General features: G+C 49.2%; 1 protein-coding gene across 3 annotated transcripts in view; it reads left to right on the top strand.

Annotated features, from left to right (window-relative positions):
* The window catches only part of LOC125744660 (diacylglycerol kinase beta-like), a 72,869-nt gene that overhangs the window by 7,955 nt on the left and 52,152 nt on the right, over positions 1-12,762 (top strand). For 2 of the 3 annotated variants that reach the window (XM_049016726.1, XM_049016707.1), the window contains exons 2-3: positions 8,100-8,387; positions 9,983-10,059. In XM_049016726.1, the coding sequence (XP_048872683.1) occupies positions 8,321-8,387; positions 9,983-10,059 (144 nt within the window). In that variant the 5' untranslated portion in view covers positions 8,100-8,320. Of the gene's footprint in view, positions 1-8,099; positions 8,388-9,982; positions 10,060-11,396; positions 11,418-12,762 lie in introns of all 3 variants that reach the window. The other variant, XM_049016717.1, reaches the window with a different exon arrangement.

A 12,762-nucleotide genomic window follows, 5' to 3' on the forward strand; every position in this document is an offset into this window, starting at 1 on the left:
GGTAGATGAGCGAGACTCTGCTAACTGCGACCACTCCCCGACTGTCATGTGACCTTATTCCAGGTCTGTCAACGTTTAGGTAGATGAGCGAGACTCTGCTAACTGCGACCACTCCCCGACTGTCATGTGACCTTATTCCAGGTCTGTCACCGTTTAGGTAGATGAGCGAGACTCTGCTAACTGCGACCACTCCCCGACTGTCATGTGACCTTATTCCAGGTCTGTCACCATTTAGGTAGATGAGCGAGACTCTGCTAACTGCGACCACTCCCCGACTGTCATGTGACCTTATTCCAGGTCTGTCACCGTTTAGGTAGATGAGCGAGACTCTGCTAACTGCGACCACTCCCCGACTGTCATGTGACCTTATTCCAGGTCTGTCACCGTTTAGGTAGATGAGCGAGACTCTGCTAACTGCGACCACTCCCCGACTGTCATGTGACCTTATTCCAGGTCTGTCACCGTTTAGGTAGATGAGCGAGACTCTGCTAACTGCGACCACTCCCCGACTGTCATGTGACCTTATTCCAGGTCTGTCAACGTTTAGGTAGATGAGCGAGACTCTGCTAACTGCGACCACTCCCCGACTGTCATGTGACCTTATTCCAGGTCTGTCACCGTTTAGGTAGATGAGCGAGACTCTGCTAACTGCGACCACTCCCCGACTGTCATGTGACCTTATTCCAGGTCTGTCACCATTTAGGTAGATGAGCGAGACTCTGCTAACTGCGACCACTCCCCGACTGTCATGTGACCTTATTCCAGGTCTGTCACCGTTTAGGTAGATGAGCGAGACTCTGCTAACTGCGACCACTCCCCGACAGCAGCCTGGTAATAGGTATCTTCTGTCATGTTCCTCTCACTGACTCTGACCAGGGTCTTCCTCTGTCTCCCAGCCCTCCAGGGACTGTGCTAATTATGGCAGAGTTGTATGCGACCTCAGGTAGCATTTTCTACCAATGATCCAAAGACCCATCATGCGGCTGACAGAGGGCTGCTTCTTCTGGCAAAATGAGCTGATAGCCAGCCTCTGGCGAGGTATTCTCTGCTGCGCTGGGCGTTTCACTTTGAATGTGCAGATGTGTGAATCCTGTGGTAGGTGTGCAGGAGGGGCAAGGACACCCTGCCAGATTCAGCGGGGAGGACCTTACAGGGACCTTTGAATATGTAAAATTATCTGCAAAATTGGGCAGGTGTCATTTTGTCAGGGGCGCAGAATGTCTAGCTACCCTCCTGTGACCTGTAGTGTGGAATGGTGAGGTAGCAGTGTCTGAACGAACTGTACTCCAGAAAATAACCTAGCTGCAGACTCGTAAAAGTATAGATATGCTAAAAAGCGATATCGGCATTGCAAGGATAGGACAAGCAGGGTTAGTGTGGCTCTAGGTCCAAAGGGGAGTTTAACAGCTTGAATCAGGAACCTGCTCTGAATTGCTTTGTTAACTTTAATTGAAACACAAATAACATTAAATGGCAGGATGGTTTTCTGCACATGCCTATAAAAACAAGTGATAGAAAGTACTGGGAACATGAAGAGTACTGGGTACATGAAGTAATGGCGTCTTGCCTCACAGAAAACAATGCATGTTAAGTGTGATTAAATTACTGTGATTGGCGTTTTTTTTTTTTCCTGCTCGCTCAGACTGCCTGTAGGACATTTCTACCCCCCCCCCCCCCCAGCCCTCTGGGACTGTGAGAGAGAGGAGTGACACACACATGCACTGGGCTATTTCTGAAGGTGTGACAGCTTTTGTGGTGTCATTCACACCTGCCTTCTTAGCTACCCTCCCAGCAGGCCTGGATGTGATTCTGACCGTGGTGGCTGACGTCCAGGCCATCTCCACGACTGATGAGGGTTTTCACAGATGCCTGTGAACCCTAAACCCTATGACAGTTTTGGTCACAGAGCAAAGGGGGAAAAGACACTCCAGCCATGCACTGTATTCAGGCCTGGATTGAGCAACTCATTAAATGGCACATTTACTCTGCAATTCTGCTGCAGGCAGAAAACGAATGAATCCTAATAATGTCAAGGTGTGCGCAGGTCCTCCTGCACATGTTCCATGGGCTCTAGACTTCCAGGTCCTCTCTGTTCATGGAATATGTTGCTGTAATCACAAAATGGGAGGGGGCGGCATGGCTTAATTACAATTAGTTTCATCGGCACACAATAGCAATCCTCAAGTCTGGCACATGTCTGAGGAGTCTGAGCGTGCCGTCCTAGAAGGAACCCGGCTCCTTAGGGAACACAGGAAGGGCAGCGGCCAGTTTTCAGCCATAGAAATCTTCCTCTAGTTTCCTAAGTGCAGTTTACATTGGGACACTGGGACACACACACAACAGCCATGTGGTGGCACCTCATGTTAATCAGAGCACCCAGTGAAAAACTACACAGACATAAGGAGAATAGTGTGAAACTCCCACCAGCCAGGAGCTGTGAGGTCACAGCGCTGCCCACCAAAACATCCTTATGAGCACAACTAATATTTAACATTTGTTCTACTCACACAAATCACATTGCATTTCTTGAGTTTTGTACGGCATCATAATGTTTACCGACAGTGTGACCAGAGGCATGCCGTTACTCTACATCATCTCTATACAGGCATACAGCTGCATGAAATGAAGGGACCGTGGTACAATACACAGTGATTGGGGGGGGGGGGTGACAATATTTAAAGTGCAAAACAGGGGGGCTGGACATAGGGGTTTATATACAGCACATAGTGCATAGTGTAATGTCTATGTACTATTTAATGGTTCAGCTCCACCTCCAGGCAACTGGATTAAACTAGTCGGCTAACTGTCCAGCTGGCGATTCCCTCCAAGGACACGTTTAGCTGAATTGGACACGCTAGAGGGCAGTGAGAGAAGGGCAGGGAATGGCTGGTGGTACTAAAAGAGAGGACTGGCGCTTTGTGCCAAGGGCATCGCCCATATTCCGTTATTATAATACAGAAGAGACAGTTTATTATGTTAGCACTGAATATTCAGCCTGAAATGATGCCAGACAATGTTCACAGAATTAAAATACATGATCTCAAAATGTATTATATGTAGTATGTAGTTACATTATTTCCTCAGGGATCAATAAAGTATTCTGAATCTGAATGATGGTGCCATCCTTTCATTACGTAATTCTTGAATAGAGAGGTATAATCACCACTGTTCATAGCTAAAACACCTCACTTTTATGGGGCCACACCTAGGACCAATGCTGGTGACGCCTCTGCTACAGAATGTGGTCCTTTCTATCAGGATGCTGTGATGTGGACGGAATGCTTAAGGATAAGGAGAATGTTACCCTGATGTTATCTCTGAAAGCAATCAGAACTACCTGGTGACTGGCAGCTTTTCTGTGCGTGTGCGTGTGCGTGTGCGTGCTTGGATGCTGGTGCCTGGACAGCGCTCGTCTCTGAGTGGCCAGGGAAGATCGGCCTCTGGGGCAGCATGTGACATGCAGCATGGTGGAGACCAAGCGGATGCTCTGACTCCGTCCCGTCAAAGTGAGCAGGCTGACACAGCCGCCATTCCTCTGCCATCTAAAAGTACATCCATGCATGCATGTGTGACACGGTGTGCACCGCCCACAGAAAGCCTCTCCGCCCCCCACCCCCGCGTCTCTCCGCAGGAGCTCATGATGTCAGGTTGCCTGGCAACCGACGGAGGGAAACAGAATGCCTCTTTGCACAGGAGGGACCCCCCTCCCCGGAATGAGGCACATTCCTCCACTGCACATCAGTCTGCTCCAGACAGGCAGCTAGATAACAGCCTCACTGACACGCACTGCAAGGCAGGCAACTGGCCGAGACAGACAGCTGACCAGGCTTTTATAGAGGCTGCTGGATCCCCTAAATCCACTGCATTCCCGGGGGGGGCATTTACCTGTGAACTCATTTTGAAATCCTAGCGGGGACTCAGTACCCGGCTTCAGAGAGCTTAGTTCCTTTCCGTCTGCTGGGCTTTTTACACACTGAACTAGATAATTGTAGAGCATGACTTCTGTCCTGTTTGTATGTGATGTCATTCCTACCAGGGCCAGACTTAAGCACAAGCTGACCTAGGCTGTAACCTGGGGCCCCTCATTTTTTATGGTTGTATGGGCCCTAACAATGACTTTAGCCCAGCGGCCCCCTCCAAAACTAAATTTTGCCCTGATCCTTACTTCCATTGTCTTAACTCTGTGCAGTTTGTGAGTGTCTAGGATACATTTGTCTTTGACTCGGAGTCCACTAGAGCGATGGCACAAGGTCGGACCTCCGTTTTGGCATGACGCAAAGTGAAATGTAGGCCTGTGAGGGCAGGGGTGCAGAGGTGGAGTAGGTACCTTACAAGAAAGATGTGAAAGGGTGTGTAGGCCTCTACTGAGGGCTGCTGTAATGCCTTCTCTATCTTCTACAATCTTGTAGTAAGATTCTGTTTCCCACACAGAGAGCATATTTTTGTACTGACACAAAACCAGGTGTTTTTTGCGAGTGTTTTCATGAACTGAGGCACACTGACCCTGTGGTTCCTTTCTTTCACTGAAGGTTCACACTTTCTCAAAGCTTGAAACGGATCCTGGATTCTCTCTGTATGTAGTTCAGCCCCCACTATTTCCAGAACATTCTTTATCTTCTGTTTTAGCCCTGATATCACCACTTCAGTACTTTGATCTTCAGGTTTACCTCCAGCACTGTGTCTTCATAAGATTAGAGAGCTTGAGTAATTCCTGCTGATTGCCGCCGGTGTGGGGAACTTACACAATGTGGCCTTTTCATCATCCTCTTATTCTCACGTCGGATTAGTAGTAATTTGAAAACTCACAATACAGAAAAAGTCTAAACACTGCGGGGTTGGTGCCGTTTTACCGACGTGGTTCCTTGTTTTTATGGTTTCCCACCAAACTGACATTCACAGCTCCAACCCACGTCTGAAAACAAACGGCTGATCTGAGATTTTTAAAGGGCAGTAGAAAAAATGGGTGTCAGACATTTTTTAAAATAGCTTGATAAAATCTTGGCTGACTGGATGAGGCAGCAGTAGAGATGAAGAGGAGATGGCAGCCGCCTGGGGTCTTCCAAGCAAAATCTGTTATCCTGGTCAAACTGATGCAAAAGATCTGGCCAAAACCCAGACAATGTCAATTAAAAAAGGCCATTACTTATGCCCTGCGATGAACTGGCATCCCACCCAGGGTGTACTCCAGCCTAATGCCCTGCGGTGGACTGGCATCCCACCCAGGGTGTACACCAGCCTAATGCCCTGCGGTGGACTGGCATCCCACCCAGGGTGTACACCAGCCTAATGCCCTGCGGTGGACTGGCATCCCACCCAGGGTGTACACCAGCCTAATGCCCTGCGGTGGACTGGCATCCCACCGAGGGTGTACACCAGCCTAATGCCCTGCGGTGGACTGGCATCCCACCCAGGGTGTACACCAGCCTAATGCCCTGCGGTGGACTGGCATCCCACCCAGGGTGTACACCAGCCTAATGCCCTGCGGTGGACTGGCATCCCACTTAGGGTGTACACCAGCCTAATGCCCTGCGGTGGACTGGCATCCCACCCAGGGTGTACACCAGCCTAATGCCCTGCGGTGGACTGGCATCCCACTTAGGGTGTACACCAGCCTAATGCCCTGCGGTGGACTGGCATCCCACCCAGGGTGTACACCAGCCTAATGCCCTGCGGTGGACTGGCATCCCACCCAGGGTGTACACCAGCCTAATGCCCTGCGGTGGACTGGCATCCCGTCCAGGGTGTACACCAGCCTAATGCCCTGCGGTGGACTGGCATCCCACCCAGGGTGTACACCAGCCTAATGCCCTGCGGTGGACTGGCATCCCACCCAGGGTGTACACCAGCCTAATGCCCTGTGGTGGACTGGCATCCCGTCCAGGGTGTACACCAGCCTAATGCCCTGTGGTGGACTGGCATCCCGTCCAGGGTGTACACCAGCCTAATGCCCTGTGGTGGACTGGCATCCCGTCCAGGGTGTACACCAGCCTAATGCCCTGTGGTGGACTGGCATCCCGTCCAGGGTGTACACCAGCCTAATGCCCTGTGGTGGACTGGCATCCCGTCCAGGGAGTACACCAGCCTAATGCCCTGTGGTGGACTGGCATCCCGTCCAGGGTGTACACCAGCCTAATGCCCTGTGGTGGACTGGCATCCTGTCCAGGGTGTACACCAGCCTAATGCCCTGTGGTGGACTGGCATCCCACCCAGGGTGTACACCAGCCTAATGCCCTGTGGTGGACTGGCATCCTGTCCAGGGTGTACACCAGCCTAATGCCCTGCGGTGGACTGGCATCCCACCCAGGGTGTACACCAGCCTAATGCCCTGCGGTGGACTGGCATCCCACTGAGGGTGTACACCAGCCTAATGCCCTGCGGTGAACTGGCATCCCACCCAGGGTGTACACCAGCCTAATGCCCTGTGGTGGACTGGCATCCCACCCAGGGTGTACACCAGCCTAATGCCCTGTGGTGGACTGGCATCCCACCCAGGGTGTACACCATCCTTAGGCACTTCCCTGCTTGTAACAGGCTCCAGCCCCCTGTCCCCTCCCCACAATTCTGACCAGGATAATCGATTAGGAGATGGATAGATGTCTGTCTGCACCATAATGACCAGCCAGTAGCTGTGTGTGTGTGTGTGTGTGTGTAAATAAATAAATATACATGGCTTTCATTATGGGGTGGCATTGGTTCATATGGGGTGCAGTGGTTAACACTGTTGCCTCACACCTCTGGGACCTGGGTTCAAGTCTCCGCCTGGGTTACATGTGGAGTTTGCATGTTCTCCCCATGTCGTCGTGGGGTTTCCTCCGGGTACTCCGGTTTCCCCCCACAGTCCAAAAACATGCTGAGGCTGATTGGAGTTGCTAAATTGCCCGTAGGTGTGCATGTGTGAGTGAATGGTGTGTGAGTGTGCCCTGCGATGGGCTGGCCCCCCATCCTGGGTTGTTCCCTGCCTCGTGCCCATTGCTTCCGGGATAGGCTCCGGACCCCCCGTGACCCAGTAGGATAAGCAGTTTGGAAAATGGATGGATGGCTTTCATTATTAACATGTCTTTTACTCTAATGTCTGTGGGTCCAGGGGGGTCCAGTCAGGTCAGGCTACAGTTTCATAGGTCTCTGTCCGCTCGATACAGATCACACGGCACTGGGAGAGGTCATGTTTCGCCTGAACACAGAGCTCGGCCCCCAGAAGGGGAAGCATGCTGTTTGTTTCAGCCCTTACATGTGTTCTCAGGTAGTTTCTGCACTTACGTTTGTCCTCAGGTCGTTTCTGCACTTACGCGTGTCCTCAGGTCGTTTCTGCACTTATGAGCGTCCTCAGCTTGTTTCTGCACTTACGCGTGTCCTCAGGTCGTTTCTGCACTTACGCGTGTCCTCAGGTCGTTTCTGACATTCAGGAACACGGGGGAACTTTTAAAAAAGTTTTTAAAAGATACCAAAAATAATGATTTTAAATAATATTTACCCATCCTCCAGCCACTTGTCCTATATCAGGTAGCTGGGCCTTCAGAGCAGCAATAAACCAGGGTAGGACACCAGTGCACCACAGTGCATAACACAGATACACACTTTGGTTAATTTAAAGACCAAAGAAAACCACATAAGGTAGGAGGAATGCATTAACATAGGGCAGGAGGTGGTAATGTAACCCAGTGTTACACCTGATTTTAAAACGGGTTTCCTAGAAATGCATACCCGTTACGTGTTTTGTATTAGTGTGCTGTGTTTGGCCGCTTAGGTAACAAGCACCGCTTTATTTCTGCATCAGCGGGCACTTTTCTCGCAGGTTTATGCCGCATTGTGCATCCATTTTAGCATTGTTACTTACACAAGTATAAATTTCAACTTTCTGACGCCATTACATTTTCCATGGGGTTCGCGCTGATGTGCCCCCACCGTTTCACGATGAGAGACGTGAGAATTGGGCTGCTTATTTTTTGCTGCGTTAGAGCCTCTACAGAAAGCGATAGCTTTGCTGTTATAACGTGATATCCGAATGAAGTGAATGTGATTACATGCGCACCATATACCCAGCAGCATGTGCCGTGACCCTGCTCTCCCTCTGCCTTCCCCTGTCTCGTCGATCCCTTTAGCGGAGGGCGCGGCTGCATGTCCGCCGGCGCAGACGCGCTTTGGACGAAGACCCGCTGGTGGGATCCCACTCCCGACCAGCGAAGCCACAGCCGGCGGGCCGCCCCCAGTGACCTTTCCATCGTCGAGCTGGGATGACACGAACGCCCCTCGGCTTCAGGCCACACCACTTCCAGGCATAATCGGGAGCCCCAGCGCACGCCCACACACCCCAGCCGGAGAGATGGGCGACGGCAGCTGGGTGTGCCTCAGCCCGGCTGAGTTTACGCAGCTGCAGCAGTACAGCGAGTGTGAGTCCCGACCCGTAAATACTGCCCTGCCTGCATGAGTGCAGTTCACCGGAGCCGCCTTTTTCAGCGAATTAATTCCTTGAAAGATCTGATTTTTTTAAATCTTCCCACTTCTGGTAGCATTGATCGTTTCTGCAGTATATCTGAGGCTATATTCTCTGGAAATCATTAATATTTACAGAACCGTTCATGTCTAGTGTTGTTGTTGTCCTGTGACTTGTACTTAGCATTATTTTAAATAAAAGGCCTTTATACCAGGATGCTAAGTACTGGCTATGTGCTGTTTGCCAAATGTTTATTTTTATGGTCAAAACGGAACAACGGAGCACGTTAGTGTTAGCTAGGTATGTTCCTTTTGCTACGAGTCATTGAGGAAATGTTGTTTTTGTCCGGATACCATTGTGCAAGATATTAATTTTTTCCCCCTCTTAATCTGACAGATATGACTCATATATCAGTACCTTACCCACCCTGTGCATGACATCATTTGCTGTGTCTGCCTGCCTGTTCACTAAAGTCTTACACACGGCAGCATGTGCTGTCACGGTTTTGCGGAAATTACGGCAGAAAGAGGCCAGTGTGGAGACGTGAGTGCATGATGCTGGACTGCTATAGATGAGAAGCAGTACTTTGATGCACGGTTGCATTAAATCATGGGTAGTGTCTTCGTGTAAATAAATTGTACCATTATAAATGAGAGATATTTGTGCATTGCAGCCAAACAACGTGATTTTGACGTAGATTCAGGGCGTTTTGGTGGGATTTCTGAGTGAGCCTTTGCATCACTACAAAGACAGATGCTATAATAACATGTTATCTTCTGTTTTTTTGTGGGATTTTATTGAATTTTTCACACGGCACAGTGCACCGCTTTGCTCAGTGGAACATTTAGCTGCATATTTCCTGTGTGATTTATTGAACGCCACGACTAAAAATATCTCTGCTTTGTTTTTTTTTAACAAAAAACATTGTCCTTGTGGCTTCACCTGCAGTGTGATGGTTTTGCTCTTTGTTCTCCCCTTGACTGTGCCTTGAAGGCTTGGACGGTGTGGCGTGGGGCCTTTGAAATGATCCCTGCACCGGGATCTGCATTAAACTCTGTATCTGCGGACTTCTTCATTAATTCTGACACTTATTAAACAGCAATCAAATATCTTATTCTGCTAATGCAGTTTTATTCTAAAAATAAAGATACATTTACATTATGTACTCTGGGGCATGTTATGAACTGTGATTTCTCAGTGAACAATGTAGTTTCTGACCTCCAAATGGTTTCTTCTGTGTGTGAGATTAAAGGGAAGCAGTTTTAAATTAATCATTTGTTAAGAGATGCGTTAGACCATGCTTGCTTCTGTGGTCATTTCCACAGACATGGAGATCTTTACGCTGATTCGCTTCTTGATTCAGTCTGGGCCCATTTCACAGGGCGGCCCAGCTCTGGTCTCATGGTGCCGCTCCCAGGCCTCCTCCCAGGACCCCCCATGTCAGTCGTTCCCGATGCTTCATGTTAAGCGGCCTCCATATCTGGGACTTGTGTCTCTGCCATCTTCATGATGCCTTGTACATTTAATCTCTTTTTTTTTTCTCATGTCCAGATTCCACAAAGAAGTTAAAGGATGTTCTGGAAGAGTTTCACGGGGATGGGATCCTCTCCAAGTACAACCCCGAGGAGGTAGGGTGGCAGTAACGCGTGGTGGTGTTGGTCTGTCACTGTTGCCACCCAAAATCCCAATGGCCGCGCCCTTAGCTGAGGGAAGCTGACGTCATGGTACATTAGGTCGGTGTGTTTTTCTCAGTGGATCATGGTGCTGTAGGACGTGACCCAGAACTCTAATATATGTGCTATTCCTGTCCACCGCTGACAGTGGATCGAACGTGACACCAACAGCGTCAGCACAATGTTGAAGACTGATTTCAGCCACTGACGGCAAAAAGCTGTATGTCTTTGTGAAAGATGAGGGTGTCAGGCTATATTTCGACCAGGGAGCCTGTGTCAGTGTTTTACAAATCATAAAATGACATCCAACATGAAAGGCCATTCTTCTGGAGGGTCTATGTCACATCCAAATCTTATGCTGCTTTTTGGTCCTTTGGGTGTCGTGACTTTTTTGCCAAGGAAATGATGTTCTGAGAGGCTGAGGAGCTTTGCTGATACAGTCAGACAAGAACTAAAAGGAGATAGCTGGTTCCTCTGAGGGTGAGCTTCTCATGAGTGCAGATTGAGAGTGTGGTTCTTTGCCTGTGCGTGGGCACACTGCTTCCTGCTTTGTGTGTAGGTGCTCAGACAGGAAGTCCCTTGGGTGGACGACCTCTCTGAACTCCCACGTTTTTCTCTCAGTAAAAGACCTGTCGTTCTCGATTTTTAACTCTCTCCTCGTGAGCCCCATGCGTATCGGGTCTCGCAAATAAGACACTTAACAGTCACATGTAACATTTCTGGCTAAGGCAAAAAAAAACACCCCACCTGTGTATGAGTGATTCTGTGATTTTTCAAAGAAACATGACGGGAATGTAAGATATCCCAAAGGGAATGATGTTAGATCTTGTTGATGTTGTTAAATAAAATAAGACTGAGTGATGCGAAAATCCTCAGTATCTTTTTGCTAAGCCAGAGACAACAGAGTAAGAATACAGAGCTAAATACAGCCATGCCATTGAGATTCACAGCTCTCCAAAGCACAAGAGAGGCTGTGATGACCCAGTGAAAGTGGTAGTATTGAACATGCTGACGAGTTGCAGATGGTTCGTTGTGGTACTACGTGTTGAAGAGGAATTTTCAGAGTAGCTCTTCACCCTGAAATGAGCGATAGGAGGTTGATTAATGTAAACCCTTCAGAAATGCTTTCTAATGCTTTTCAATGAGTTTCGTTGAGTTTGGGGTCACTGTCATTAATAGCAGAATATTTACCCTGTTTTTAAAACAGTTCTGATGAAGCGAAACAGGGCTGCAGTCTCAGAAGGCTTTTAGTTAATGTGTTTTCTTCCTTTCCACCTCTCACTGGCAAACAGAAGCAAGATGTTCTCAGCCAAGTAAGCAGCTCTCAGATCTTTGTCTCGTGCTGTGCATGTTGGTCTTTGGTCAGTGGCTTTCATCCTTGTTTGATTAGAATTTAATTTTTTGAGTGCAGACCCCTCCATTCGCGGCCCTCTGTGACCCCCCCCCCCTCCTCCTACCCCCACTCCCAGATGGCATGTTGTCCTTCCAGATATCAAGGAAATCAAAGAATTGTTCCAGAAATTTCTCTTGACTTTCTGTGGACTCTCTCGCCTCTTGAAAGTGGCCGTTTAGCCTGTGGTGTTGTTTTCTTGGAAAAATTCTTGCAACACTGGTATGTGTGGGTTCATGTCGTCTGAGTGATTGTCCAGTGATTACTGATGTGTAGGATGTCTGGAGCAGGATTGGGTGACGATGTTGCTGTTTTTCTGTAAATGTGACCTATTTCATCACCATGTTTCTGAAAGCAGCAGGTTTGAAAAGCCTTGTAGAGCAACGCAGGTTTTTCCTGTAAGGAATTTTTTAATGCTGTCCACTTATCTGATACATAATGTACGTTTTCCAACATTAACATAATAAAAAAAATCCTGAAAAATTATATCAGACATTATTTGGTATTCAAATCCTACGATGATCAAAGTGGACACACTTCACTTTGATACTAACTGCACACAACGCTGTGATATTTTTGCATTATTTATATAATCATATTTATGAAATTGACGTCTCTTTCATCCTGTAATACTGGAAGGAAGGCACTCTTGGGTTGTACATAAACCTGCAGATTATGGCAAATTCAGCTACATGAACAACTGAAGCAAGCCGGGTCCCTTCCATGGAGAGACTGTGCTGCAGTTCGCCTGCAAGCCGCATGTCGGGTCCCGACCATGGAGAGACTGTGCTGCAGTTTGCCTGCAAGCTGCAAGCCGGGTCCCGACCATGGAGAGGCTGCGCTGCAGTTCGCCTGCAAGCTGCAAGTCGGGTCCCGACCATGGAGAGGCTGCGCTGCAGTTCGCCTGCAAGCCGCAAGTCGGGTCCCGACCATGGAGAGGCTGTGCTGCAGTTCGCCTGCAAGCCGCAAGCCGGGTCCCGACCATGGAGAGGCTGTGCTGCAGTTCGCCTGCAAGCCGCAAGTCGGGTCCCGACCATGGAGAGGCTGCGCTGCAGTTCGCCTGCAAGCCGCAAGCCGGGTCCCGACCATGGAGAGGCTGCGCTGCAGTTCGCCTGCAAGCCGCGAGCCGGGTCTCGGCAATAGATAACTCACTGTCTGCCGAGTTATTTTCTTTGCCGTGTCTCGCACAGACCCTCGGCTAGTGGCCATATGAGCAGTCTGGTTTCATTAAGGTCCACCCACTCTCATCAGTCTTGCCCGTCGGCTTC

This window comes from Brienomyrus brachyistius, chromosome 1 (assembly GCF_023856365.1).
Source record: "Brienomyrus brachyistius isolate T26 chromosome 1, BBRACH_0.4, whole genome shotgun sequence".
NCBI classification, from domain to species: Eukaryota; Metazoa; Chordata; class Actinopteri; order Osteoglossiformes; family Mormyridae; genus Brienomyrus; species Brienomyrus brachyistius.